Genomic DNA, 27,530 nt, shown 5'->3' on the forward strand with positions numbered 1-27,530 from the left:
CTTTTGCATGCGCCCTAGGACCACAAGAGGAAGACCAGAACTGAAGATATGCGTTGCCACTGTCAGTACTTGAATTCCGGAAATCAGTGTCTTCATCCAATTTTCGCTAGTTCTTGTCCTGTAAGCACAATATCACCCCCTAAGTTGACTTGAACTCTGGGCGGAGGTTAGAGCCCTGTGAATGCGTCGATAGGAAGTCGAAGGGCTGTCGGCGTGTTGGTGGGGTTTCTGTGATCCTGAAACTCGACTATAGGATCAGGATGATGGCGGGTATTCTTGGCACTTGCTAAGTATCTCAGAAGTGTGGTTGTTCTGGAGAATTCGAGCACGAGAAGGGGAAGACTGTATGATGCTCATTTCGATCTCTTTAGGAAGTCTCTTGATCTTTACTGTGAGGCAGATCTTGAACAGCGAGCCATCATCCTCAATCCAGCGTCGAGCGTCGAGCAAAAGCTCGCGTTCACTTTCTGAATCCCCCACCTGCAGACAGACGGCCTGGGCCTTCCTTCCCCGGGGGCGCCAGGCTCCATCAGGCTGCAGAGCAATATTGCCAGGTCTAGCGTTCACATACGGCGTTGCGCCAGTGTCTGTCCTTGATTCTGAAGAGCGAGCGTCAAGCGTGTCCACCTAAGCGCCGCTAAGGTCAGTAACCATCCATATCTGACCCAAAGAGTGGCGCAGCAGCAGTTTAGACTTATTAGATACTAAGTGGAGTGTAAGTCGGGACAAAAATCCCGGTGGCGGCTACGAGCTATTGATATTCCGTGACAAGTCTGTGTAACTGTATAGTGTATACTGGAATGATTTTTATCTCGGTGTTCCGATCCAAGATGAATTATGGATATATAAAACACTTGTGTACATATATGGATTGCCGCGATGACCAGCGGTTAGGGCACAGAATCGGATCACTACGTGTCACGGCGTGGCCAGATAATAATTGTCGCGTCACTATATCTATCGAAATCCTGGGCAGTATCTGCAAGCGCGGAATTACTACCTGTGGTCTTGTATGGCCTTGCTACGTAGTTAGTGTGCGCCTGGGAACACTCCTCTGACACTATGGACATCGCACGCTTTGAATGACGTTCCATTTCACGTCTCAACGAGTCACACAGTCCGTGGATCATCCCCAGAACACCATACAAAATGCAATTTTACACAACTTCAAATTTCAACGCTAAAGGCCTTGACTGAAAACGGGAGTTTACTGTAGTTAACTAACTACGGAGTGGTCATAGTTCGCTCATTGAACAGGACGAGAGGTAGATGACTAACAGTCCTGGTTGGGTGCAGAATAGGGGCGGTACCGGACAGCGGGCGGTCAAGCAGCGGCTCGCTGTCCAAAGTTACGGGTGGAAAGAAGGCCGTTTCTGGCGCCAAAGGTTGTCATTTTCGGCGTCGTTTTCACAGGTCCCTATGTTCAAGTTGTAAATTATACATCTGCTCCCCGTACCTACAAATCTTCAAGATTGATGTCGTGATTTTACGTAGCAGCTCGATATCTCTTTTTGTTATGAGCCTGGTGCGATGCTCCAAATCGGCTCAACGCCAGTTGCCAAAGCGGCCAGGCAGCCTCCGCCCTCCCCGAGCCATCGGCGCGCCCGCAGTAGACTCACGACCCGCTTTCAACCAGCTCCCCAAACTCCCCCAGCTGTCTCCCTCCCCGCACGCCCGTCTCCTATGGTTTGCAGTGCTCGTCAATTGACCAACCTGGACTTGAATTTGAGGCTCAGGATGAGGATTGCTTGAGCGGTCCATGGAATGACTGCAATCACTGTTTCAAACACCGGCCGCATGCCGCCGGAAGAGGTGTCTCCCCAAGATGCTTTGGATGCAGGTACGGGGACATGAGTGCTTCCTCCTGTCTCATGAATGATCTTGAAATCACTGACCCAGTCTGTCTCCTAGCGGACTATGACCCAATCGAGCATTTGAACGCCATATTCTCCCATCCTTCCACTCTTTCGTCCGTGTCCCAGGTCACTCAGACCCTCCATTCTTACGAAGATGAATTGGACAGCGAGATCAGCGCCTTGGTGGAAGAGCAGGTCACATCCAATGCGGACAGCGTTGAAAGAATCCAGACAGCGAAAGCTGATCTGTCGGAACTGTTCAAGAAGATTGACGATGTCCGCGAGCGCGCCCTGAAGACGGAACAGGCCATCACCGACATGACCGCTGACATCAAACAACTGGACAACGCGAAGAAAAATCTCACATTGTCCATGACAGCCCTCAAGCGGCTGCAAATGCTGACGACGGCATATGATCAGCTTCAAGCTCTGAGCCGGACACGGCAGTACCGAGACTGTGCGCAGCTTCTCCAAGCCGTCATTCAGCTCATGGCCCACTTCAAGTCGTATCGGTCGATCGATCAAATCGCAATCTTGAGTCGGAATGTGGCAGACGTTCAACGAGATCTCTTGGAACAGGTCTGTGAAGATTTTGAAATTGCTTTTGCGAAGGGTGAGGTCACTCAGAAGCGCGGGATCCTTTCGGAGGCATGCCTTGTGGTGGACGCGCTGGGTGACCACGCTCGATCTCGGCTGGTGACCTGGTATTGCAACACACAGCTGCGTGAATATCGGCAGGTATTTCGGAATAGTGAGGAAGCTGGGTCACTGGACAACATTTCGCGCAGATATTCTTGGTTTCGCCGAATTCTCAAGATCTATGACGAGGAGAATGCGGCCATCTTCCCAGCTGCTTGGCGAGTCAACGAAATATTGGCCAATGTCTTTTGCGAAGGTACCAGGGATGATTTCAAGGGCATTCTATCCCGGTCAGTGCGCAGTGGGCAGACGATCGATGTCAACCTGTTGCTTTCCTGCCTGCAAGAGACTCTTGATTTCGAGCATTCCCTAGAGAAACGATTCGCTCCGTCCCGTCCTTCAACGGATACGTTTACCTCTACTACAAACGAAAATCCACTGTTCAGTCAGTCAATTTCCGAGGCTTTCGAGCCATATCTTAGCGTTTGGGTGGACGCACAGGATAAACAGCTAGCGGCGCTCATGCCGAAATACCGACAACAGCCATTGCGAGCCCCTGACGAAGAATTCAACTCCCATATTGTCATTGCCTCCTCAACCGAACTTTTCACATTCTACCGTCATTCCTTGCAACAGTGCGCCAAACTCTCGACCGGGGGCAGCTTGGCTGAGCTGGCCAAAGTCTTTGCCAAGTACCTGGATATGTACGCCCAACAGGTGCTTCTGAACTATATCAGCGAGAGGCCTACCGGCCACACCCCCTCCAAAGTGCCGAGCCTCGAGGATTTGATCTCCGTTCTCAACACTGCCGACTACTGCTACACTACCTGTAATCAATTGGAAGAGAAGATCAAAGACCGACTGGATGAAACGCTCAAGCAGTCGGTTGATCTTCAGAGTCAGGCTGACTCCTTTATGGGCATTGCCTCTGCGGCAGTTCGAGGCCTTGTCCGGCGAGTCGAGGTCGAAACCGAGCCTAGCTGGCGAGAGATGCGCAATACTCCGTGGGGTAAGCTGGAAGCAGTGAGTGATCAGAGCTCCTACGTGAGCGAGCTTCTTTCACGTACCAAATCAAAGGCCTCGGAGATCTTGGATCTGCTACATAAGCAGCAATACGCCCGAGCTTTTTCAGATCATCTAGTCGAATTGATGTCGAGCTTGTTCATCAGCAACGTCTTCCTGTGTAAGCCTGTGTCGGAAACAGGCGCGGAGCAGGTATGTCTCCCTCCCTGACCCCGGCATGGTTCGACTATCACTCGGTGGTGTACTAATCATCCCTTCTTCCAGATGCTCCTCGATTCGTATACTCTCAAGAGCGGGCTCACCTCCCTCTTTCCTTCACCTGCTCCTGCAGGCTTTGTGAAACGTGTGAACAGCAGCTTCTTTAAAATTGAGACTTTGCTCAAGACGCTCCAAGTCCGCCCGTCACCTCCCGAGGCCTTGGTCCAAGCATACCTCATCCACATCGCAGACAGAAACAACAATAACTTCCGCAAAATCCTTGATCTCAAGGGAATTCGTAGCCGTCAAGAACAAAACCATCTCGTCGAGCTATTCCAGGTCCACCGTGCCTCCGATCGGTTTGCGTCGACTCTCCAGCAAAGCAATCCCATTCTCACTACTCTGCAGGTTCCTGCAGCGAGCACCACCGGATCAGTCTCGCACGGACTGGGATTGGGCGGCTCCGGATCCATGCCCTCCCGGTTTGATGCTTCGATGCTCGGCTCAGCGATCATGTCTGCAGCTAAAGACGGCGTCGATCGATTCGGCAACCCTAGTCTCGGCGCGCTTGGATCGTCGGGTGCAGCCGGGGCCACGGGCTCTTCGTCGTCTACTTCGGGGCTCGGTGTTATGTCGGGCACGGCCTCTCCTGCGCCAAGTGCATCCGCACAGCAATCTGCTGGCTCTCAGAATCCGTTGGAGCTCTCTGCGGCCGGCAATCTGAATGAGAATCTGAAAAATATTGGCAAATTCTTCCGTCGAGATCTCGGTGGCTTTGGAGGTCGATTCGGACGTGGTACCGATGATGCTTAATAAGAATGTCGCGTCAATTTAGGCGACCGTCCTATAAAGTCATCAACCCGATGGAGATGAAACCTATCCATGATTTGAATTGTCGCTTGGATGGCTGCCACCATGCCGATGCCGGTTTTAGGATGTCTCACTCTATTCTCAACCCCCAGCCTACACCCATATACTGATCGCCGCTCACTCAGGGTTGCTTGAAGACCAAATTTTTCTGAATGCGGTTACTTAGCGGCGAACGAAACACTCTGCTCGGTCCAGGATCATTTTAATCCCTTTATCAAGTCTTTAGGAAGAAGTCTTTTGCCCTCAATAATACCAGTCCCCGGTGACACCCTGATCACAGAGGCTGACTACTTGGACATCTTGCCTTGAAATTCTTCGTCTCTGTATATGTTAAGAAGACAGGTCTACGTCTTGGACACATGATATTGCGTCGAGGGAAGCTCGTCATTAATTGAATGAAGGGTACGTGCGTACTGCGTAGCGCTCGCTTTCCATTCCTCAGGTAGATGGATGTTTTTCACGTCAATTGCGTGTGGAGGTCTTCTGTCTTTGCCCAGGGCTTGATCTCATGCATACGTGGTGGTTGTGGGCCATCTGGCTACCAGGTTTGTCTGATAAGCATTACATGTGACCACTTCCAGTCCAGTTCTTGATTTTGGAGAAATCCTCTACTTCGGGTCAAAATGTACCGGGGAATTTACTATGCATGGACGGGTTCCGAGATTGTCATTTGTTGATTTGAGCTAACTAGTCTCCTCCTCACCACCCTGTGCATTCGCGACGTCATGACATATTACCAGCACAGAAGCCTACGAGGATGCTACGAGAGTTGTAAAAGGGCAAAGAAAGCCGACGCAAATCAGGAAACCTGGAGTCTGATCAAATATTAGCGATTGCCATCCACAAATAAAAATGTAGAAGATGTAGGAGAGGAACAAAAGCAAGGCATGGCGTCAGCAAAAAATTAGAGTGTTGTTGTTGCGTTTTTTAATCGTCAGCGCGGTCTCACGGGAGACACTTGCTCGGGGTTAAAAATCTTTCATCATTCGCCAGGGATGATTTGGAGGAGTTTGCAAGAGGTTGAAGCAGAAGAGGGAAATGACCTGCAGAACAAGAGACAAAGGCCGAACTCACCATTTATTGGACCGAATCCATGGAACGTCATCTCTACGAACCATGATCATGTTAAGGTGAGTAGAATGTCATGCCAGTCATGAATGTCTTTTTTCTTTCTTTTCGACTACTGGTCTCTTTTCAGGACAAGGTCGAATAGAGATATCTAACAAGAGGCATTTTGAAGACGCGCTTAGTCGAAAAGACCGAAGCCCATGTCATCGTCGGAAGCCTCCTCCTCCTCAGCGGGGGCGGCGGCGGCGGGAGCATCACCACCGGAGGGAGCGGCAGCGGCGACAGGAGCAGCGGAAGCGTAGGCCTCGGGGTTGGCGATGCGGTCCTTGAGGGCCTCGATCTCGGGCCAGCTGATCTCGGTCTCAACAGCAACGGCAAGGGCCTTCTTGTAGGTGTTGATGAGGGAGTGGATGACGGAGGGCAGGGTGGGGATGTTGGTGGCCAGAGAGACAGCGGTGATGGTGGCAATAGCCTGGCTGAAGGCCTTGAGGAGCTGCTCATCATCGATGTCAAGGACATCGGCACCGAAGGTCTGACCCTGGTCGTAGACCTGAACAATGCTCATACCATAGGTGAAGGGAGAGATGTTCAGCAGGTTAAGCAGGGCAGCCTCAGAGGCACCGACCTTGTTGCCGGCCTCAATGAGCTTGAGGTCGGAGACAATTTCGATGGTACCACGAGCAATCTTGGTGGGGACACCGAGAGCCTGGAAGAAAGAGGTCTTACCGGGCTCCATACCAGTGTTACCACCGGGAACCCAGACATCATCGGGGGCAATGGCACCAGCACGGGCAGGGGCAGCGACACGGTTGGCAAGGATCTTCTCCTTGACATCCTTCATGTCACCGTTGGTGAAGATGAAACCAACGTTACCTGAAATACGAAGAAAAATCAGCAATTGAAGAAACCACAGGGAGAAAGCGCGAGTTGCACTCGACCTGCCGGTCACGTTCTAGACTCACCCTTGACGAAGGGCATCAGGCGCTCGAACTCAGGGTTCTCGGTGATGAAGCCCTTGAGAGCACGGCGAACCATGGTGTTCTTGCCCATCAGGACGACAGCCTGGCCACGGAGGGCAATACGGATCTCGTGCATCTGCTGGGAGCTGACATTGTCGACACCGACAATGAAGACAGTGCGGTACTCATCGAGAAGGGCCTTCAGCTTATCGAAGTAAGCGGCCTTGGTTGCGGACTTGCCCCCCATTTCTTCTTATTTGATCTGAAGAGAGGTTGTTTAAGGACAAGGGCGATGGAGTGTTGGTGGTTGTTCAAAGAGAGAGTTCAGTAGGACTTCCATTTTGTGGATTTTTTTGTGGTGCGGCTTCGGTTAGTTCGCGTCACGTGACATTGATTCGTGGTTCCATTGTTGCGAGAACTCGAAAACGGATGGAGACAGTGAGAAGGGAAGAACATACGCATTTGTGATGAACGAGGCATTCACTGGTTTAATTGCTTGAAATTTGTTCTCGTTGACCACGAGCACTTTCATCGGTGCTTTGTTCGAGGTGTTCAGCGCCCCATCAACCCTTCGCCACGCTGACCCGATTTTGCCCAAGGTCTTGCGGCAAAGATTCATTCATGGCCAACTTTCAGCACCCCTTTCAAAGCTTGACGGCTGTCAGACGGCAATCTCAAGGTCTTTCTGACGTGCTCATAAGCTCTGCAGGACCATATCTCTACTCTTACGTGGCGGAGAGCGGTCAGCGCCTCGCGGTATGGCCCAAGCAGATAAACACTAGTCACACAGTAGCTCCTCTTTCTACTTCTGAGCTGGATGATCAGGCGCCACCTGAGAAAAGGATAAAGCTTTCCCCGTCCGAGAATGGAGCGGAGAGCAGCCCAGTGACAAGCAATGATGATTCCAGCCGCACTTCTCCAACGTGGACAAACATCCCCGTCGTGCTGTCGACTTCCAATGGCAAGCATGTAGTAGCTTTGACCGCCGAAGACAAGTGCATTCGGGTCTTTGAGATCGGCCAAGCTGGCGAGTTCACACAACTCAGTGCTCGGTAGGCATCAACAGTCTAGTCACCTTTCTTGCAAGCGCTTTTCACTGACATCCTACGAAGGAACATGGCCAAGAAGCCATGTGCTTTGGCGTTGGCTGCTGATGACCAAATCATCCTGTGTGCCGATAAGTTTGGCGATGTCTATTCCCTTCCGCTGGTCCCGGGGGAGTATGTGAAGCCCAGGGTTCAAGTGAAAAAGACGAAACCTGTTGCAACCCCACTCACTGTGCATTCGAAGCGAAACCTCCGTTCGCTTGAGCAGCAGCACCTCCAAGCGGAGCGCGCTGAAAAGGCCCAAGAAGAAGCTGAGGAGAAGACGGCATTGAACTTTGAACACCAGCTAATTCTTGGCCATGTGTCTATGTTGACTGATATCGTGGCTCTCACCCTACCCGGCCCTGAAGGTGGTGTTTCACGGAGCTATATCCTCACCGCAGACCGTGACGAGCACATTCGTGTATCCCGTGGTATTCCTCAGGCCCACGTAATCGAGCAGCATTGCCTGGGCCACACTTCGCTAATCAGCAAACTCTACGTTCCTCCCTGGGCCCCTCATGTTCTGGTATCCGGAGGCGGTGATGGTCACCTGTTTGTGTGGAACTGGAGCGAGGGCCGAATCCATCAAACTGTGCCCTTGGATGGGGTATCTGAGGACGCAGTTGTCAGTGGGATATGGGGATTTGTCTTCGACAATGGCTCTGAGTCTGCGCGAGTCATTCTGGTTGGTATCGAAAGGTATGTGAATCTTTTGGGAAGGCAGAGGGGAAAATATCACTCACATAATGTATAGCTCGTCGCGCCTTCTCTGCTACATTCTTGAGGATGACTTCAGACTTTCATCACGCGGCAGTGTCCAGTTTTCTGGAAATGTGCTCGATCTCGTTCCTATCGGTCCTAGCGGTTCCGTGGTCGTGTCTGTCGATGCCGTGCGTGAACCAGGCACTGTTGGGTCTTGGAAAACAAATGTTGCCTCGCCTCAGCTTCTGGCTGAACGTCTTCAGCTCGGGTTTTCCTCCGGTGTGCTGAGTATGGTCGTTGATCAAGACTCAATGACGGCAAGCATCAATGCTGCTGGGACCTCAGATATTCCATCGGCAATCGACGCAAAGCAAAGGAAGGCCATTGACGACACCCTTTACAACTTGGGTAATCTCAGGAAGCGAACTTTCGATGACTGATGATCAAAAATCTCCAACGGCCATCTGCCTAGGGGAGGCGATGGGAAGGCTACAGTCATGATTGTTCTCCGCGGCGGATTGGGTTTCGCTGTCGGTTGGACTTTTTGGCCAGTGTACTTGTAGAGATGTTCGGCGTGGAATTCATGGCAGTAAAGCAAGCCTTGTGGCGACATACGTAGGGCGTCAGCTTCGCAAATTACATACTCTGCGTTTGGTCCCTCCTTTCCTCGGTGCTACTCTTGCTTTAGCTACTTTCTGTCCTCTAAGGCTTTCTAGCTGTTGTCAGCAAGACTTGAGTTCCATTTCTGAGTAATAGCATCTGACGGCACTGGTAAGTGGGCACCGCCTAGATTAATATGTCCAGCCATGGCTTTCACTTGTTCAGCGAGCAAGGCGGATCGCGGACATGGAACAGATATAAGTATCCCGGTAGATGCAGGCCTATTTAATTGATGTATGGTCATCGGTAATGATCAACTGGAACGGTCTCTTTCCCCTGGTGTGTCCGGAAATGATCACATCTACGGGTTCTTCCAGCCGGGTTAGAAAGGAAGGGGGCCAAAAAGGCAAAGCTGGCAAAAAACGGGGGGATGAGGTCTGGGTGGACGTTTCCCACATTGGCTTGTATAAGACGCGCCTACGGCCTCTAAAAACGACAACGACGCGATTCGAACGCGCGCGACCGAAGCCATCCGCTTAGCAGGCGAACCCCTTAACCACTCGGGCACGTTGTCTGATGACCATTGAGAGAGATTTTGGCTAGGTATATTGACTTTGGTGTTAGCTCCTGTGGGTCTGTACCTGACACGTCGCACGTGCCCGTGTCAGTCCCCCATCAAAGACATTCGCACACCTAGGGCGGCCGTCCCCAGACCGCCTGCCCAGAAAATAGCACCTTCCGAATTTCAGGCAGAATCAACATTAACATCAAGACAAACGTAAAAGGTCATTGGTGGTACTTAATGTGATCAAAGTTCAGGGCGGAGCTAAAGTCAGCTAATTTACACATCCCGTAGGTATACCCTTCACCACTCGACAAGGATCCATATCTGATGAAGTGATGGGGTCGTAAAATAGTTACGAGAACATGGATGCAGACAAATGTATATCTACCCCCATGAATTTGAAGGTTTCGCTACCTCGCAATAGTTGATCGATGAAATACTATCCTACACTTCAATCTAGGTGGGACTACGGAGGCGTCAGAAGACCATCAACAAGGGGCTGTATGAGGATAGATGTACATAGTACAAATGGTGCAGATAGCCAATGTCTCCAAGCACCGTGAGTGGAGTATTGTAACGCAGTTGTCACTGTCATCAAGGATACCGGGATGCAACTCCGCGGTGCCTTGTGGCAGGGTGTCGACGAGTTCAAGGTAGTACGATAGATCCCACAAAAAGTAACCTAGAGCTCGAGTCACCATCTGGAGTAATCTGATCTATAACTAGATGATCATCAAAATTTGCTCGACACATCAGTAACGATTCTGCGTTTGACATATCGTTTGACGGGGTCAAATTAAGCTAGGGTAACGGGCCATCGCTGCCTCTGCGCCTCTCAATGCCTTTATCACTGCTATCAAGTCTCAAGATAAACAGACGGAAGCATGGCTAGGGCGTATAAGGCGGTAGCGGTACCGGGCTCGAAAGTATCATAGGTTCGCAAGATGCAAGTCGAGCGGACAGGCCCCTGCTCCCTCATTTCTCAACGTCTGAACTGAAGAGGCCCAATTCTGAAAAGTTGACCTGCAGCGGGAAAAAAAATCCGATTTTGGGACTGAAAAAGAATATTCTGTCGTCACCTGCAGGATTCGAACCTACGCTCACGAATGAACGCCCTTAGACACTCCACAGAAGTCTGATGAAATAGCAGGGGCGCGCCTTAACCACTCGGCCAAAGTGACTTTGTTGATAAAAGGTCGAACTGGTTCGGGTTCCTGATGGACACCAAATCCCCAAAGGAGATGTACAGATATTCCCCTCGGCCTCCCATCACACCGCCTACCTAAAATATATCCATCACCATTTTATCCAGGCATATTAATGTCGTCAACATCCAAAGAAACCGTACACGCGCTTTTTTCTGACATCACAGAAACGCAGGGTGAGGGCGAAGCTTCTTGTATCCTCCTCTTTATTAGTCTTGTCCTTCCAAAAAGAATCGCATGGGCAACTTGGTATTAATCTCCAAAGACATGCCGAGCCGCAAAAAAACGTCACCTGCAGGATTCGAACCTACGCTCACGAATGAACGCCCTTGGAAACCGTCGTCGGGAGACGATGAATAGCAGGGGCGCGCCTTAACCACTCGGCCAAAGTGACTTTTGTTATGAAAAATGAGCACGATAACAACAATATAAAGCCGAACAAAACCTATCTGGGAAGTGAAAGTCAAGAGCTCGGAAGATAGCGAAGATGACCTGATCACATGGCTATTGGTGCCTGCCTGGGCAGCACAGTTTGACTCGGTACAGAAGATGACAACAAGCAAAGGTATAGAAGTGATAGTTGAGAAGGAATCCCCGTAATGAACCTAATCTCACTTGGTCGTCCCCTCCATATCTTGCCCTTCAATGATTGCCGGTTCAGGCCGCCCTGTACTAACTGGCACCTCGATAGAAGTCGGTGATCATGCTTGCTCCTTATATTGTCCTCTTTCCCTCCATGCTGCAGTTATGATTGTCACCACTGCCTAGCGGGGATCGGATTTTACCTCTGTCGCGCATTACTCTCATCTGTGGGTGCTGTCATATGGGAGTTGGCATTGAGCAGTGATCTGGTGCAGCAGGACAGAACTCAGTGATCCTGGAATAAGGAATCGTGAAGCATGGACCGTCAGAACATACAACGTCCTAGGTTTGGAGCCCCAAATAGCGATCTGATTTTCAATAGTTCAATCCCATCTCGCAGGTTCAGACATCCTAGAAAACATTTCAACTACTGCCTTTCGGGTTAGGTTCGTTCCCATCCTGTACAAACCTTACACAGGTACCTCGAGCCGCGCAGTAGCCTGTCTCAGCTTGAAGCCCCAACTGATTTAAAAGCACAAGAGAATTCTGCACACTCCGGTCACTCTTTTCAATATCATGATACATAGCGGAAAGTCGCTTCTACTTGCTGCAAAAGTCGACGCACAAATCAATTTTCGATATTTTTCCACTGGTGGGGCATTGATCACCTCAATCAAGAATTTTGGTCATACAATATATATAAAGAGTGGAAGAAAATTGCCATATGAAGACAACGTGCCCGAGTGGTTAAGGGGTTCGCCTGCTAAGCGGATGGCTTCGGTCGCGCGCGTTCGAATCGCGTCGTTGTCGTTTCTTTTTGGGCTCTTCGCCTCATCCCCTCTGATTGTAATATGCTTTTTTTTAAGAAAAAATATAAAAATAAAAGTAGAAATGATATAACACCACCAACGAGGTCTCCGAATTTGAAGCTGACCTCTGTCCCCCCCCTTTTGTTGCTGATGAAAGTCCCTTCGATATCCTGTAGATCTTTCGTATGCCTAATGAAACTACGATAACTCAGCCAAGCCTCCCGCGAGGTCCTCGGCTGACCCAAGTCCCGCACATCCACAGCTTCCGAACATTTTCTTCACACGTCAACGAGGAGTCAACATGCAGGAACAATTTGAACCCCTCAAGAATGATCTGCTGTTGCGGGCTGCCCGAGGTATTTGCATCTTTCACTTTCCAACTAGAATGTCGCTGACCCGACAAATGCAGGCGAGAAGGTGGAGCGCCCACCGATGTGGGTGATGCGTCAGGGTAAGCTTGAACCCCGCCACTTCTGAATTGCCCTCCGACTGCCAGGCAAGCTCTCCCGAAAAGCCATTGGATCTGACATTCTTGTTTCTACTATGTAGCTGGTCGTTATCTCCCTGAATATCATGAAGCGAAGGCCAACCGTGACTTCTTCGAGTGCTGCCGCTCGCCCGAAATTGCCTCGACCCTCACTATTCAGCCAATCGATCGATTTGAGGGCCTCATTGATGCGGCCATTATCTTCTCGGACATTCTGGTCATCCCTCAGGCTATGGGAATGGTCGTGGAAATGGTTGACAAAAAGGGTCCGCATTTCCCCGAGCCTCTGAAGTCACCCACGGATGGCCAGTATGAAAAGGTGATGGCGAAGGATGTGGACGTGAAAGGAGAGCTGGACTACGTGTACAAAGCGATCTCCTTGACACGGCTTAAGCTGAAGGGCCGTGTACCCTTGATCGGATTCTGTGGCGCCCCATGGACGCTTCTATGCTACATGGTCGAAGGTGGGGGCAGCAAGATGTTCGTGCAGTCAAAGACGTGGGTTTACAAGTACCCGAAGGAGTCACAAGCCCTGCTGCAAAAGATCGCTGAGATCTGTGTGGAGTACCTGGCTCTCCAAGTTGCGGCGGGTGCTCAGTTGGTACAGGTATTTGACTCCTGGGCTGGCGAGCTGTCACCTGCCTCCTTTGCCTCCTTTTCTCTCCCATACCTGCGCTATATCTCTGCCAACCTTCCCACTCGCCTGAAGGAGATGGGATTGGAGCCCGTTCCTATGACTGTGTTTGCTAAGGGTGCTTGGTACGCCCTGGAGGACCTGTGTGAGTCCGGATACAACGTGGTCGGTCTGGACTGGCTCCATGACCCGGCTGAGGCCTTCAAGGTCGCCAACGGTCGAGTTGTCATTCAAGGCAACGCCGATCCCGGAATGCTCTACGGTAGTCGGGCTGCCATTACCGCTACTGTGGAGCGCATGGTCGAGGGATTCCAAAAGGGCAAGCAGGGCTGGATTTGCAACCTTGGCCACGGTATGTGTACATGATCTTCGAGCACTTTCAGATCTCGAATACTGATATCGGCACAGGCATCACCCCATTCGTGAACCCGGATGACCTTAAATTCTTCTTCGAGGAAGTACACCGCCTGACGAAATAGCTTGGTCCATGTGACGGCTCTAAAGTTGAAAAATCGCCCAAATTCTGATACGAGGCATTCCGCCAAGCACGGATAATTCGAATGGGGTCCGAGCTAGAATCATCCTGGAAAATCTATACCCATTTCAATGTATCATGCTGTCTGAACAGAATTAAACGGAAATGTCCTCGTTCCTGTTTAGTGTGCACTGCAAGTCAGCGTCCTCATCGCCCCAATCGGATCACGTATTCCAGGACTGTGCGATTGCGCGAGATCTGACTTACCATAGTTCAGGCTTCTCTTTCATGAACTTGGCCATTAAATCCTTGCACTCCTGGTTGTCCAAGTTGACGACCTGCTTGCCCTTGTTGAGCAGGAGCTCCTCGCCACCCACAAAATTCTCATTCTCGCCGATCACGACGCGCTTGATCTTGTAGAGAATGCATGCGCCAGTGCACATATCGCAAGGCGACAGAGTCGTATACATGGTTGCGCCCTCGTAAGCCGACGCGGGCAGACGTCCGGAGTTCTCGAGAGCGGACATTTCGGCCTGGAGCGTCCCTTTTAGCTCACTGGAACGGTCGACAAAAGACCCGCCAGAAACACTCATCTGAAGCAATGTTTCCCGAGTCGACATTGACTTACATGCAAAACAGGGCTGCCCTTCTGCACACGCATGTTGTGGCCTCGGCCTAGAATCTTACCATCCCGCGAGACTAGACAGGCACCAATGGGGACGCCGCCTTCGGAGGCGCCTTGCTTAGCCTCCTCCAGTGCAGCGATAAAACCAGGGTCTTGCTCCATGGTGATGAATACTGTGTTCAAGGGAGAGTGCTTAAGGGGGGGGGTTGGTCGGGGGCAATTCGGAGAGAGTGAGAAAGGTCGCAGAGCTATAAAAGGGAAAGGGCAGGGGAAGAGGGTGGGGGAGGGGGGTTCAATGACTCTACAAGTTTTTATCTGGAGCCCACTAGAGCCCAGTACGTGCTGAGCTCTCCCGTGGAGACCATTGATAATGATTCGGGACGAGTAATTGGAGAATTTGGAGACCAAGTCCCGATTGCCGAGCCGGATCGTGGGGGCAAAGGAAGAACCTGTCTATCGATAAGAAACGTGGCGGAAGCGTGGCACAGACGGTCCTGTCAGCCTCACCCTGCAGTCCCTTCTGCTGTCTACATGTAGTACTCTCTGTAGATCTATAATCTGTGGGGACCGAGTAGCAGACGACAAATAGCCTACCACAGGGCAACTCTGCACCTGTGTGACCATTTCTATAAGTCGACCTACTGCGGCTTTTGAGGCCATGAAGTCGTCAATGAACTCAGGTCAACAGCATAGACAATGACACATCTACGTGCAGTGCCCCATTTAAGATACCTGCACACCTTCTGTCTCCAGAAAGTAGGTCGCACCTACACCTTGCCAGTATTTTATGTCCTCGGAAGTGATAAAATCTTCGATTTGATTGATGCATGCTGTACTCGGGCAACCCTACAATTAGTATCCGCATCTAGGCATGCTCCTGTACCTGCCGTACCATTTCTTCGCTTCAACTGGTGTATAAGTGGTTTTATGTAAAGATAATCATAGTGAAGAGAGGGATAAAACATACTTGTCTACCTGAGGCTTCACCCCGTCATTGTGGTTTATCAGATACAGTGCATGTCTATGTTTCAAATGTCTTGGTGCCGATATTGGTATTGTTTCAATCCGCCATAGTAAAAAAGGCGCTATCATATGGGAAGGCGGCGTATGGAGCGGCCAATTGAGGTGGCCCGATTCGCCGAATATCTTTGGGGGGGGCCTGTCCATCGCAGCTTCCAATGATGTCCTTCCTGCCCCCAGATTCGCCCCTCGGTCACAAATCTTCGGAACCTTTGAACAAATTTTGTTTCTGCCGCCACCAGCATCAGCATCGGCTTGGGATACAGTACTGTAACCCCCGATACTGCTTCAGTGCATCTTCATTCTTTATCCCGTCTAGACTACGGTAGCTCACCAGTGGATGTGTCGATCATCGCCTTCAACGCCGGAATGCATTGATCAAACCTGCTTCCTGAACAGCCACGCGGGCGAAGTAGAAAATCTACAAGGTCTGATATAGTAGTATACAACTATACATCTAATAGTGCGCACATATTCACATGAGCATCTGTTCAAAAAGTACTATGAGGGCTGGGTGGTGTCTTGAACAATACTGTAATACCACGGAGAATCTCTGCGAAATCCATCGAAACTCACAGAATCCCGTCGAAGTCTGGCTCGGACCATCTGCTCTGCGCTGCCCGAGATGAAAGAAACCGCCAGAAGGCACATACTTGACAATCGCCTCACTGGGTGAAATATAGAAAAAGCCTGAGCCTAAGTCACGCTGAACAGAATCTTTTGATTTTGGGACCCTTTTCTTTATTTCACGACTTTTGGCGAGCTTGATATCTCGGAAGCGAACGTCCACCGTCGTTGCTTTTACTTCTTCGTCGCGGCAGTACACTCTTGGCCTCGTAATTTATTTCGAGCCAATTACACTTTCTATACGGCTGTTCCTGGGAAAATTACTGTTACTCAGCCATCGGGCCAGGTTCTTTTGTTCTTTATTATTCCAGGCCCTTATCCCAAAAAAAGCGAAACGATATTCTTCTCTCTATCTCTTGTTCCCCTCATCTCCCCCTCCTTCTCATCCCAGCGGGCCTGCAAAATCCTTTCTGTAGCTGCTTGCTTTTGAAATTTCTTCCGTTGTCCCGTGTTGTCAGCGGCTCGATTTTCCTCACCTCCTTCACCCGTGGCTGATTAAGGATCCTATTCGCCTTTTCTCCCCCTCCTTCATCCACCACTTCAACACGACATCATGGTCAAGGAGACTAAGTACTATGAGTGCCTGGGGGTAAGTCGCAGTGACTCCACGTTTGACAGCAGAAAGATACAGAAATTGACCGAGTGTGTTTCGGCTTGTCAATCAGGTTGACCCTTCGGCCACCGAAGCCCAACTGAAGACCGCCTACAAGAAGGGTGCGCTCAAGTTTCACCCAGGTATGTGACACCTCCGACCCGAAGATTCTGTGGCTAAATGGCTCCTGTGGGTTCCTCGGCTCAACTGGCTGACACTGCGTGCGTTTCAACCGTTTCACAGACAAGAACAAGAACAACCCCGAGGCCGCTGAAAAGTTCAAGGAGCTGTCGCACGCCTACGAAATCCTGTCCGACTCCCAGAAACGTGCAATTTACGATCAGTATGGTGAAGAGGGCTTGGAGGGTGGTGGTGCCGGTGGTGGCATGAACGCCGAGGACTTGTTCTCCCAGTTCTTTGGCGGCGGCGGTGCCTTTGGTGGTATGTTCGGTGGTGGTATGCGCGACACCGGCCCCAAGAAGGCCCGTACCATTCACCACGTCCACAAGGTCAACCTGGAAGACATCTACCGCGGCAAGGTTTCCAAGCTGGCCTTGCAGAAGTCTGTCATCTGTTCCGGCTGCGAGGGCCGTGGCGGTAAGGAGGGTGCCGTGAAGGAGTGCACAGGCTGCAATGGCAGTGGTATGAAGACTATGATGCGCCAAATGGGCCCCATGATTCAACGCTTCCAGACCGTTTGCCCCGACTGTAACGGCGAGGGTGAGATCATTCGTGAGAAGGACCGTTGCAAGAAGTGTAACGGTAAGAAGACCGTTGTTGAGCGCAAGGTGCTTCACGTCCACGTCGACAAGGGTGTGCGCGACGGTCACAAGATCGAGTTCCGTGGTGAAGGTGACCAGATGCCCGGTGTTATGCCTGGTGATGTTGTTTTCGAAATTGAGCAGAAGCCCCATCCTCGCTTCCAACGCAAAAACGACGACCTGTTCTACCAGGCCGAAATCGATCTTCTGACTGCTCTTGCTGGTGGTTCCATTCACATCGAGCACCTCGACGATCGGTGGTTGACTGTGAACATTGCTCCCGGCGAGGTTATCGTTCCTGGTAAGTTTTTTTGCTGCACAACCCCCTCCCCCCTCCCCTCTTTCATTTTCAAGACAGTCCTTTTTTCTTGATACTCCTTCATCAGTGAGCTAACAATTTTATGAATAGATGCTATCAAGGTTATCCACGGTCAGGGTATGCCCTCATTCCGCCACCACGACTTTGGCAACCTGTACATCAAGTTCGATGTCAAGTTCCCCGAGAAGGACCAGCTGCAGAACCTTGAGCTCCTTGAGCAGGTTTTGCCCCCACGCGTGCAGCAGAACCAGCCCCCTGCCGACGCCATGGTTGAGGACTTTGAGCTCGAGGACATCGACTCCACAGAGAACTCCCAGGCTCGTGCCCACGGTGCCGCTGGTGCCATGGATGAGGACGATGATGATGTTCCCCCGGTGCTGAGCGCGTCCAGTGTGCTTCGCAGTAAATGAACACCTTCGTACATCGTCCTTTCTGATTCACTTCGGGAACGCCGAATTTTACGGCTCCAAAGTTTCTGGGGTCACCTTGACGAATTTCGCTTATGATACCATGTGAAGAGACATCAACAATGCCTCGTCATGTTCAACCGATGAAATAGAGATGTGCCTACAGCTGGGAATTTCTTTTCTTCTCTTTTTTCTTTCCCTTGGTTTCTTGTTATGATGTGCATGGGACAAAGTAATTCATTTCGCCGCTTCGCCCGTTTCTGCTCCACAATGGCGTTTGCTTTGAGGAGTTCGAAAGACCCGCTAGCCATTGCTTTTTCAAGATTTGGTTCTGTTCTTTTTCGCCCAAGTACGTTAGTCTCTGAATACACATTCTCTGTTACGGAGTTCACTACGCCTTCAATGTCGACGATATTGCCTTTTTGCTATCTGAGGAGACAAGGAGAGCAGATGATGCGGCGCGATCTGTAGATCTTTTCGTTCCATTAATAGCTCATGATCGTACTTGGTACTTTCGTCAACCGGTAGGGGCAATCCCTTGATCTGCCGGGTTGCGACTGTGATGGACATAGATTCATCGTAATCGGTCGAGGCGTTTGGTGCCTGCATATGGTGTGCCAGTTGATCACCTGCATGCCTGATCATTTTCGTCGGCACTACGAGTGTTTATCAATCTCAGCCGGAGCCTGGTCTAAGTCCACGCTATCTGGCTTCCTCAGCAGGGATGTAGATATGGCATTAAGGTTATTTCTTGTTACATCTTTGCCGTTGTATATGATCGTACACCAGCCTGTGAAGATGGCTTGGATTGGACAGGAACACGGATAACTAGCCATGATGACTTTGGGTTTTCTTATTCCAATATGGATGGACCTGATATTTCTAAAAGTGCCATTGCTGTCAAAGATTGGCCGTCTGGACTACTAGTTCACTTTTTTTTTTTCAATTTATGACAAGGCGCTCATCTTTCAGGATAGAGCCCAAGCCTCGTGGATGGGCTGCTCAGGAACTGAGATGGATGAAAAGCATTGCTTGTTCCGATTATGTATTTGGGTGAGTAGTAGGTTAGATGCTCGATCTTAAGACACTTTCATATGCCATGTGTAGCTAGAATTGATACTTGCTGGCACGATCCAGATTTTCATCAAGAGGTCACAGACTGTGATCACGTTGCAAGTATGAGGAATGGCCTGGCATTCGATGCTGGGGCATGCTTGGCCGAGGACCGAGTCATCTGGTGCGCGATTATCAATGGCCGTTGCCTTTTCAAACGTCTGAAAAGATCATATCTAACTCGGTGGATCTCATAGAAGATGTAGAAATATGTCCTCTTGCCTGGTCAGATCGAGGATATTGCACAGTATAATATGGTTAGTGCACGAAAACGACCGACGAATACTCACGGGATCTTCTAATTCAGTCTCACGGGTACATGAAGTCTCAATTGGATATCATATTTACGATATAGTATGGCAGTAGTATATAAGCCAGACTGAACTTAATAACAGCCACGATTTGATCTCTCCCTCATGCTGCGTATACTACCGGTGTTGAACTGTCCTAGGTAGTAACTTCGCAGCAGGACTCGGAGGCTGTTCACAAAAGCTTACTAATAATGCAGGGGGATGTAGTACCCGGTATAGACCTTAGCCTCCCTTGCACCCACAGGTATTGGCAGGTACCTTGTTCCTGGTCGACGGTACCTGAGTTATCTGCTATCGTCAACTTTACGGAGGGGCCGCGATTCCAGTCATTTCAACGAGAGCAACTTATCGCCTGATCCACACCGCGCGTGACTGTGAGCTCTTGGACTCATTGCCCCCGTCCGAACCGCGTGTCTCTCTTTCCACAAACCGCTTCACTATTCCACTCCTTTCTTTTCTCCTTGGCTCGCCCGTGATTCGACACCGCAGCCATCGGCTGTCTGCCGGAATTGTCAAATCACTGCAGTAGGTCCCGCACATGCTCATTTGGGAGAACCGTCAACATCACACGTTCATGGTCTCTGCCTTCTGCTCTGTGCCCCTTGAACCTCGATTTTGAGATCGCCACCAGCACCAAAACCGTACTCTTTAAACAGAAGATCGCAAGACCAAGCGCCTCATCCGCCGCAATGCCTCTCCCTCCGTCTCCCCTGAAACTCTCTCACCGCCGTCTCTCCGACGTGGACGACTTCCTCGTCTCTCCAGGCGCAGACGCTCCCAACGAATTCGCTCCCCACAGTCCAACGTCACCTCGAACACCTCGCTTTTCCGCGCCTTCATCCCCCGTCGCCTTTCGGCATGGCACAGGTGCTTTGAATGGCTCGCATCGGGACTCGGTAGATTTCTCGACCAAGTCCAATGGCGGCGGCGGTCTTGGAAATCTGGCCGATGAGCTGGCCGACGCATGGGAGCAAGAGGAAGACGGATATGATTATGCCTCGGGCCAGGAGATGAGCGCTGCGGGTTCGCAGAACATGGATCACAGTGATGCAGAGGATGGATATCTGCACCCGACATCTCAGATGCACGCACGTTCTCCGTCAACAGGTTCACCAGATCGGAAGAACCGGCTCCGAACGACACAGCTGCGACAACATCGGCGGCACGAGTCCCAGTACGATGGATCAGATTACGGTAACGACTCGGATCTGGACGAAGTGGCGGAGATTTCTCCGTCATTAGAGATGCAATTGTCCGACATTGAAAGCCTTGCGCGTCGAGGCATCGAGAATAATGGGAGTGAACACGATCATATCATTCAGCGGACCGTCGAGGCACTCCGAGACCTCGGTGGACAAAGTGGTATTGAGAATGGCGCCATGCGGTAAGCGAGGAATCCATCCTGCCTGTCGCGTGAAAATCCCCCTTCGTGCTCGCGTATACTAATTTTTCTTTTCAGGCTAATTACGGCTCACTCATCGATCACATCGCACCTCACTCACCAAACCCGCACTCTCCAATCCTTAATCCACCCCCTCCTGTTCTCGCCATTCCCGCTCTTGTCCGAAGACGCCATTGACTCCCTCATGCCACTCATTGACGAAGGTCTTCTGCCAACCCTCCCATACCCATTCCCCGAGCAGTCCCGGCGTGATTCCCGGCCAGTCACACCGTCACAACAGAATGCCCAGAATCCCCTCATGTCTCTACAAGCCCTCGTCTCTCAAACGGCAGATCTCACCGCTTCTCTTCGCAGCCTTGGAGACACTCTTTACGAGTCCCGTCAGTTGACGGCCACGGCCTCTCGGCGTCTTCGATCTGCACGTGAGCTCGTCGCGGATATCAGACGGGAAGAAGAGAGCCGCGAGGAGGGCTCAAGATGGATTGAGCTGGGCGAATGGGACCGCCGTCTGGAAAGTCGCGAGGTAGGCCAGGAGTGCCGAGACGTTGTCAGCGGGTTTGAAACCGTCTGCGGAGAATGGCGCGAAAAACTCTTTGGACCTTCACCCGAAGTGATTGCTGCCTGATCTCCGAGTGGTCTGGTTCCAATATCAGCCATGGCGGCGAGGTTCATAATACTGGAAGTGGGAAGGAAAGCACTTATCCTTCCGCTATCCGATCGTGATCCAAGCAGCTAAATATCTTCTTTTCTCAACTTTTCTTTTTTTTTTTTTCCTTTTTTTCTTCGTCCCCCTTTCTTTGATATCCCATTTTCCAACTGACCAATTCACATTTTCCTCACTGGCCCGACTACACATAGCCACCATTCTCTTTGGGTGGTTGACCTGTCCATATTCCATTCGCTGCACTTTAGATTGATATAGCCATACTTACATACCCTCATAGAAGAAGCTTTGATACCAGCATTTTCTGTTCACATTTAGAACCCATCCAAAACTCGCTCCACTGTCCCATTTATTTCACTCCCACCATCTTACCAGGATCGGAATCTCAGTAGACCTCGATGCAAGCGGGCAGCCCTTGGCGTATCGTAGAGAGAGCCCCTTCCATTTGACCAGGAAGACAAGATTGATCCATCAAATATGTATAATACGTGCGCGGTGTTTAATCATATAGACTGAACTAAGTAGGGTTGACCCTCCTTCAACACATACATAAAGTTGTACCTGGTGACCAGACCAACCTACTGAGCTGCCAGCCCTGATCATCTGGCGAGACTTACCCAGGTTTGTTCAGGGGCTCCCCCCCCCTCCCCCTTCTTGAACACTCCATCTTGTGAACCTCTGATCGGACTTGGAATAGGGTTATAAGCCGTGCAACGCATAAGGTTGTACCCTCGCGCACCTGATATTGAGGCAAGGAAAGAATGCTGTATGGTTTGGAAAATATATCCAGTAAGGGTTGATATTCGTTCGGGCAAAAAGCAGGTACAGAGCTCGCTCGCTACGGAATCCACGGTGAGCCTGGCAAGGTTGTTTTGGGATTGCGGAACGAGGTTCGAGGCAAGCTCGCAACTTTGGACACGAACCGTCCCCGAGGAAGGTCTACGGCAGGCTTGCTTTACGGAGGCACGTATTTCACGTTTCCTGCGATTAAGACCGAAAAGATATTCTACAGTAGACGTGATATCTGCTATCTAAATGAGGAAGCATCCGATCCAAGGAAAAGAAGAAGAAACCCCGTGACGAAGTAACCAGTAGATTAGAGCAAACAAATTTGAGCACGCAAACGGATACACAGACACAGGCACGTTAGATCGGAGGATGGGTTAAACATGCCATCGCGTGTGAAGAGGAAGAGAGAGAGAGACAAGAGACAGAGCAGGAACAAGTCCCGGCCAACGAAACAAGAGTCATTGCAGAGATGAGGGGTCATGAAGAAAGAAACATGCGCCGGATAGAATGAAAAAAACTTTCCGAGTCACTTTTGGTTCGCTCCCTATAGGTCAAGGTGAAAAGAAGAAAACAAATGGATCCATTTGTGCATCAAACTAAGACTGCTGCTGCTTCCAACGGGGCACCCACTTGCCGCCGCTAGGCTTCGACTCGTCGGGGTTGGCGGCAGGGGGAGCCTCGGACGTGGCAGAGGCGGGATCACGGACGTGACGGGGCACAAAGCGGTCGGTACGCTCCGGGCGTTCGAAACGATCGCTGCGCTCAGGACGCTCGAAACGATCAGAGGAACCGTTCTCACGAGCGGGGGGTGCGGAGCCAGAGGAGGCAGCGCCACGCAGGTGAGGTGGGACGTAACCGCCCTTGCGCAGGGGAGCAGGCTCCTCCCGAGCAGGTTCTCTGCGAACGGGCTCGGCGGTAGCACCGCTGGCCTCCTTGGCGGCCAAACGCTCTCTCCAGCCACCGCCACCAGTAGCAACAGCCGGACGAGAAGCAAGGTTGAGACGAGGTGCAGTGCGCTCTGAAGTGGGCTCGGGGATGGGAGCAGCACCACCAGTTTTGCGGGCATTGCGGCGAGCTTCGGCCTCTTCCTCGCGCTGCTTCTGTCGCTGAGCGATTTCGTCCAGTTTGCTGTACATTACGTTAGTCAGGGGATGAAAAGGGCAAAAATGGGGGGAGGGTCCTGGAACTAACGCTCGCTCTTCCTCGCGCTTGGCCTTCTCCTCAGCCAAAGCGCGACGGCGCTCCTCTTCGCGGGCAACCCGCTCTTCTTCCTCGCGAGCGGCGCGCTCTTCCTCCTCCTTGCGGCGGCGCTCGTTCTCCTCGCGCTCCTGCTTCTCACGACGGCGACGTTCCGTAACCTCCTTAACACGCTGCTTCTTCTTGGCCTCGAACTCCCGCTCGGCAGCCTTGCGGCGCTTCTCGAACTCCTCGTGGCGTTTCTCAGACAGCTCCTTGCGGAAGCTGGAGAACTGTGGCACAAGGCGACCAAGGCGGTGCTTGAGAGCAACGGCTTCGGCATGCTTTCGCTTAGCCTCCTTCAAGGTCTCAGCCTTCTGGGCCTCGTACAGCTCCATGTCGTGCTTCTTTTGAGCCTCATAATCGCCTGGGACGTGCTTGGCCTCCTCACGACGGAGGGCACGCTCCAAGTGGTCAATACGCTTGGCGGTCGCCCGCACACGCTCGTTGAGCTCGTTCTTTTCCTTTTCGAGGTGGGCAAGCTTGATCGCACGAAGGCGGTTGGCGTCCAGCTCCTCAGGATCAAGCTCACTGATGTCCAGACCCTTGACACCAGTCTTGAGCTCCTCAAGCTGCTTCTTCAGTTCCTCGGCACGAATGCGGTCCTGCTCATCCTTAACGCGCTTGAGCTCACGGTCGCGCTGTTCATCAGCAAGACGCTGCTTCTCAGCTTCCTGGAGCTGCTGGGTGCGGATGCGCTTGCGGGTTTCCTCTTCACGCTGCTTGCGGTTGAGAGCATCGGTTGCAGCCTCCTTCTTCTTGTCGATGATAACACGGCGAGCCAAGGTCTCCTCATGCTCCTGAGCAGCACCAGCCAGGGCGCGGGCCTGGGCGGCCTGCTTAGCCTGAGCACGAGCCTCGATGTAGGAGGGATCGACGTATTGGCAGGTAACGTGCAGAGTCTTGGCCAAGCGGGCAAGCTGGAAGCGGGCAATGTCAGCGGGGGTGTGCTGCAGACGCTGGACTTCGCTCTCGGCTGAGCCAGCGCCGCTGCCAGCGTGCATAGCCTTGGATGAAGAGAAAACGTCCGAGTCAAAGGTCAGGACACCAGAGATGTGGTCGACACGGATGGCCAAGTCACCCTTCTTGCAGCCGTTCATGATGAACTTCTCGATCATGGCAGGGGTGATCTGGAAGGGGTCGGGGAATTGAGCAAGCTCGTAGACAAACTTGAGCTCGACGGACTCATAGACCTGAGAAAGCTGCTGGAACAGGCGAGTGAGGATGACCTGCTGCAGAGGCACAACATACTTCTCCATCTCGGGATCAGCACCGATCTTGGTCAGGATAGGAGTGATCTTCTTGCAAATGGACAGCGGGTGGAAGTCGACCTCGAGGATGTTGTAAAGATCACGGATCTCAGGGCGAACACGCTTGAGAAGACCCTTGTTGAGGGCGTCACGGAACAGAACATGGCGAGAAGGAGCCTGTGCCATGCCCAAAAGGTTGGTCAGACGGGTGTTCTTGTTCTTGCGGGCCTCGTCGACATCAACCAGAGCACCGCGAGAACGGGTGGTGCTGATCACGGGAATGGACAGAGCAGACAAGAGAACGAAGGAAGCAGCCTTGGTCATCTCAGCCTCGGTGACCGAAGGGTTTTCCTTCTTGCTGCTCTGGCCGGTGGCCAAAGCGATGGTGGAGAGACGGAGCAGGTTGTAGTAACGGTTCCAGGCCGCGGCGTGGAAGAGATAGTTCTCGCTGACGAGGAAGATACGAGCCAGCTTCTCGTAGTAGTTGGCCATCATCACGTTCTTGGCGGGACGCTTGCTCAGGTTCAGCAGAGTGTGGATGTCCTCGATACTGCGGAAGGCCTCCTGCCACAGCTCCAGCTCGACGGCAACGTTCAGCTGCTGGAAGCGAGTGTCGAGGTGACGCTGCAGAGTGTCGGCATCGCTGAGGTTGATGGCGTGCATCTGGGTGGAGTACTTGGCCGCATTCTGGACGTGGTTGCGAAGCAGCTCACAGAGACGGCGGAACTCTGTCTTGCGAGTGTACTTAAGACAGAACTGGAAGGCCTGAAGGGCGGTGGCCTGGTACATGATCTCGAGGCGAGCATTGTTCTTCAAGATCTCCAGCACGGTGCGGTAGGTCTCCCACAAAAACTTGAGCCAAGGGGTAACGACGGCGCGATCATGCGATCGCGAGACTGCTCACCGGAGACGGTGGCCAGCAGGATGGTCTCTGGGGTCTCGATGGCTTCCAGGTCCTCGACGTTGGTGGCGGAGGGAGCAGACTCGAGCGAGGACTGAATCTCGTCGGCCTTGGCTTGGGCCTCGGTGACCTTCTGTTCGGCGAGCTCGATGAACTTCTTCAGAACGACCTCGATGGTGCCGACGTTGGTGTTTTGGGCGATGTTCTTATACTGGTACAGACCATCCTTGGCCGATTTGCCCTTGCGCAAATCCACACACAACTCAACAAAGAGCAGCATGACAGGCTCCAGGGAGGCGATGGGGCTGCTACGCGTACGTTTCGAGGTGACATGTTCGTGAAGGACGGTCAGGGCAGCCTGAGCCTGGCCAACGGCGATGAGTTCCTGAGCCCTCTATTGAGAGAAAGACCGTAAATGTTAGCGGCTGATGACAGGAGGCTGTTGGGCGACATATTTCTTTGACGCTTGATTCGGGATGCTTTGTTGATCTTTTTGAAGACGCACCTTGAGAACATTCTCAGGCTTGATATGAGGAGGTGGAGGCATCTTGGGCAACGCAGCCCTTTAGGGGCGATGGGATTAGATGTAGGGTTCTTTTTTCGGATCAAAGTCGACTTGATCGGCGACGGACAAGTGAAGGCGTCGTAGACACGGGCAGTGGTCTTTGACCGTTATTGATAATGCTGCCACGCAAAGTCCCTTAACCTGGGGGGGGGGGAGCCTGTTGTGCGCGAGCCAGCGAAAATTGCCCAGCGTTCCCACTTCGGGCTAAGCGATGGGTCAATCACGTGATTCTAGTTATGCCTGAGGGACACAAAGGACTCGATGAGGCGCAAAAGGCTGGGGGCTGGACGCTGGAGAACATCAATACAGTGCGGATGTGTATTGGGAATACGCATAACATGAAACACAGGTGGACACGGACATTTTTCATATGTACTATACATGGATAGATTGTAGTGGCTCCGACACGAATGGAAGAATGGATATCCATGGAGATCGACCGAGAGAATGGGGTTGCTTCGTAAATAGTAAACTGGAAAACGTTCATGCGCAGCGCTGCAATGCTGGAATGGCTGGAATCTGGGCAGAAAAGTACAATTTGTCCCGTAGTCATGTACAGTATGGGATCCGTAGGCAAGCGCATGTTGTACTGTAGATGGACGTCCCACTGTAGTAGTCTCTCGTTGCTTTCTAGAATAGTTCATGCATCAAATGGGTCTGAGCATCTGCAGAGACTGCTTGTACGAGCTCGTTGAATCTTCTTGAGGTGCGAATTTGGAGACGGATGTGGGGACATCGATAATGCTTCTCTGTCCCCAGTCTCTACTCATGTTCGAGGGCCCCGTCGTACCTGAGATTTTGTCAGCGTCGTCTTGACCTCCTAGACGCGCTAGTCTGATCGTCAATTCGGCCTCACGTCAGCCAGTCGACAGGAAAAAGACGACAAATTTCAATCACAAGCACATGGACGAGCTGCCCCCCGTCTGATTCACATCCGAGCGATGCGTGCAGTGGAGGGAAGCATGTGTATTCAAGCATGGTCAGGATCTGGTTGCTGTCGGCTGTTCGCCAAATGTCGTGCATTTGGCGGACTAGGATGCTGGTTTATTAGCCTCTGCAGGACTTTTTGTGCGCCAGCGGTGTACCGATCTACCGTTTTGGAGTCGAGCGCTTAGCATGACGAGACCATCGTGCCATGCGATCCTTCGCGGTTGAACGCAGCTCAATTGTAAACTGCTGGCCTCCGGG

The 27,530-nt window shown here is 51.7% G+C and overlaps 9 protein-coding genes and 3 non-coding genes across 12 annotated transcripts; 7 read left to right on the top strand and 5 right to left on the bottom strand.

Moving 5' to 3' along the window:
• Positions 1 to 1,764: 1,764 nt before the first annotated feature.
• Positions 1,765 to 4,529, top strand: POX_e06995 (uncharacterized protein; the record flags this gene model as incomplete). Its single annotated transcript, XM_050115807.1, has 3 exons — positions 1,765 to 1,840; positions 1,912 to 3,710; positions 3,783 to 4,529. 3 exons carry the CDS (start codon positions 1,765 to 1,767, stop codon positions 4,527 to 4,529), a joined length of 2,622 nt encoding a protein of 873 aa, XP_049968267.1.
• A 1,303-nt stretch (positions 4,530 to 5,832) lies between these two features.
• POX_e06996 (60S acidic ribosomal protein P0) lies at positions 5,833 to 6,860 on the bottom strand (the record flags this gene model as incomplete). Its single annotated transcript, XM_050115808.1, has 2 exons — positions 5,833 to 6,527; positions 6,617 to 6,860. The coding sequence occupies 2 exons, from the start codon at positions 6,858 to 6,860 to the stop codon at positions 5,833 to 5,835; spliced, it is 939 nt and encodes a 312-aa protein (XP_049968268.1).
• Positions 6,861 to 7,234: 374 nt separating this feature from the next.
• POX_e06997 (tRNA (guanine-N(7)-)-methyltransferase non-catalytic subunit trm82) lies at positions 7,235 to 8,843 on the top strand (the record flags this gene model as incomplete). The annotated part of the gene is made up of 3 exons (XM_050115809.1): positions 7,235 to 7,665; positions 7,726 to 8,400; positions 8,456 to 8,843. 3 exons carry the CDS (start codon positions 7,235 to 7,237, stop codon positions 8,841 to 8,843), a joined length of 1,494 nt encoding a protein of 497 aa, XP_049968269.1.
• A 653-nt stretch (positions 8,844 to 9,496) lies between these two features.
• POX_tR130 lies at positions 9,497 to 9,577 on the bottom strand. The gene has a single exon. It is a non-coding gene; the product is annotated as a tRNA-Ser (tRNA).
• A 1,064-nt stretch (positions 9,578 to 10,641) lies between these two features.
• On the bottom strand, positions 10,642 to 10,749 carry POX_tR129. Its single transcript has one exon. It is a non-coding gene; the product is annotated as a tRNA-Ser (tRNA).
• Positions 10,750 to 10,888: 139 nt separating this feature from the next.
• Positions 10,889 to 11,133, top strand: POX_e06998 (uncharacterized protein; the record flags this gene model as incomplete). The annotated part of the gene is made up of 2 exons (XM_050115810.1): positions 10,889 to 10,949; positions 11,039 to 11,133. The coding sequence occupies 2 exons, from the start codon at positions 10,889 to 10,891 to the stop codon at positions 11,131 to 11,133; spliced, it is 156 nt and encodes a 51-aa protein (XP_049968270.1).
• Positions 11,134 to 12,084: 951 nt separating this feature from the next.
• Positions 12,085 to 12,165, top strand: POX_tR122. The gene has a single exon. It is a non-coding gene; the product is annotated as a tRNA-Ser (tRNA).
• A 300-nt stretch (positions 12,166 to 12,465) lies between these two features.
• Positions 12,466 to 13,764, top strand: POX_e06999 (Uroporphyrinogen decarboxylase; the record flags this gene model as incomplete). Its single annotated transcript, XM_050115811.1, has 4 exons — positions 12,466 to 12,520; positions 12,574 to 12,615; positions 12,714 to 13,637; positions 13,694 to 13,764. The coding sequence occupies 4 exons, from the start codon at positions 12,466 to 12,468 to the stop codon at positions 13,762 to 13,764; spliced, it is 1,092 nt and encodes a 363-aa protein (XP_049968271.1).
• A 151-nt stretch (positions 13,765 to 13,915) lies between these two features.
• On the bottom strand, positions 13,916 to 14,547 carry POX_e07000 (Cytosine deaminase; the record flags this gene model as incomplete). Its single annotated transcript, XM_050115812.1, has 3 exons — positions 13,916 to 13,937; positions 14,028 to 14,293; positions 14,389 to 14,547. 3 exons carry the CDS (start codon positions 14,545 to 14,547, stop codon positions 13,916 to 13,918), a joined length of 447 nt encoding a protein of 148 aa, XP_049968272.1.
• Positions 14,548 to 16,585: 2,038 nt separating this feature from the next.
• POX_e07001 (Mitochondrial protein import protein mas5) lies at positions 16,586 to 18,114 on the top strand (the record flags this gene model as incomplete). The annotated part of the gene is made up of 4 exons (XM_050115813.1): positions 16,586 to 16,621; positions 16,698 to 16,767; positions 16,868 to 17,686; positions 17,795 to 18,114. 4 exons carry the CDS (start codon positions 16,586 to 16,588, stop codon positions 18,112 to 18,114), a joined length of 1,245 nt encoding a protein of 414 aa, XP_049968273.1.
• Positions 18,115 to 20,224: 2,110 nt separating this feature from the next.
• POX_e07002 (uncharacterized protein) lies at positions 20,225 to 21,562 on the top strand (the record flags this gene model as incomplete). Its single annotated transcript, XM_050115814.1, has 2 exons — positions 20,225 to 20,919; positions 20,995 to 21,562. 2 exons carry the CDS (start codon positions 20,225 to 20,227, stop codon positions 21,560 to 21,562), a joined length of 1,263 nt encoding a protein of 420 aa, XP_049968274.1.
• Positions 21,563 to 22,986: 1,424 nt separating this feature from the next.
• POX_e07003 (Eukaryotic translation initiation factor 3 subunit A) lies at positions 22,987 to 26,324 on the bottom strand (the record flags this gene model as incomplete). The annotated part of the gene is made up of 4 exons (XM_050115815.1): positions 22,987 to 23,518; positions 23,582 to 25,728; positions 25,788 to 26,171; positions 26,283 to 26,324. The coding sequence occupies 4 exons, from the start codon at positions 26,322 to 26,324 to the stop codon at positions 22,987 to 22,989; spliced, it is 3,105 nt and encodes a 1,034-aa protein (XP_049968275.1).
• Positions 26,325 to 27,530: the final 1,206 nt, after the last annotated feature.

This window comes from Penicillium oxalicum, chromosome V (assembly GCF_001723175.1).
Source record: "Penicillium oxalicum strain HP7-1 chromosome V, whole genome shotgun sequence".
Lineage (NCBI taxonomy): Eukaryota > Fungi > Ascomycota > Eurotiomycetes > Eurotiales > Aspergillaceae > Penicillium > Penicillium oxalicum.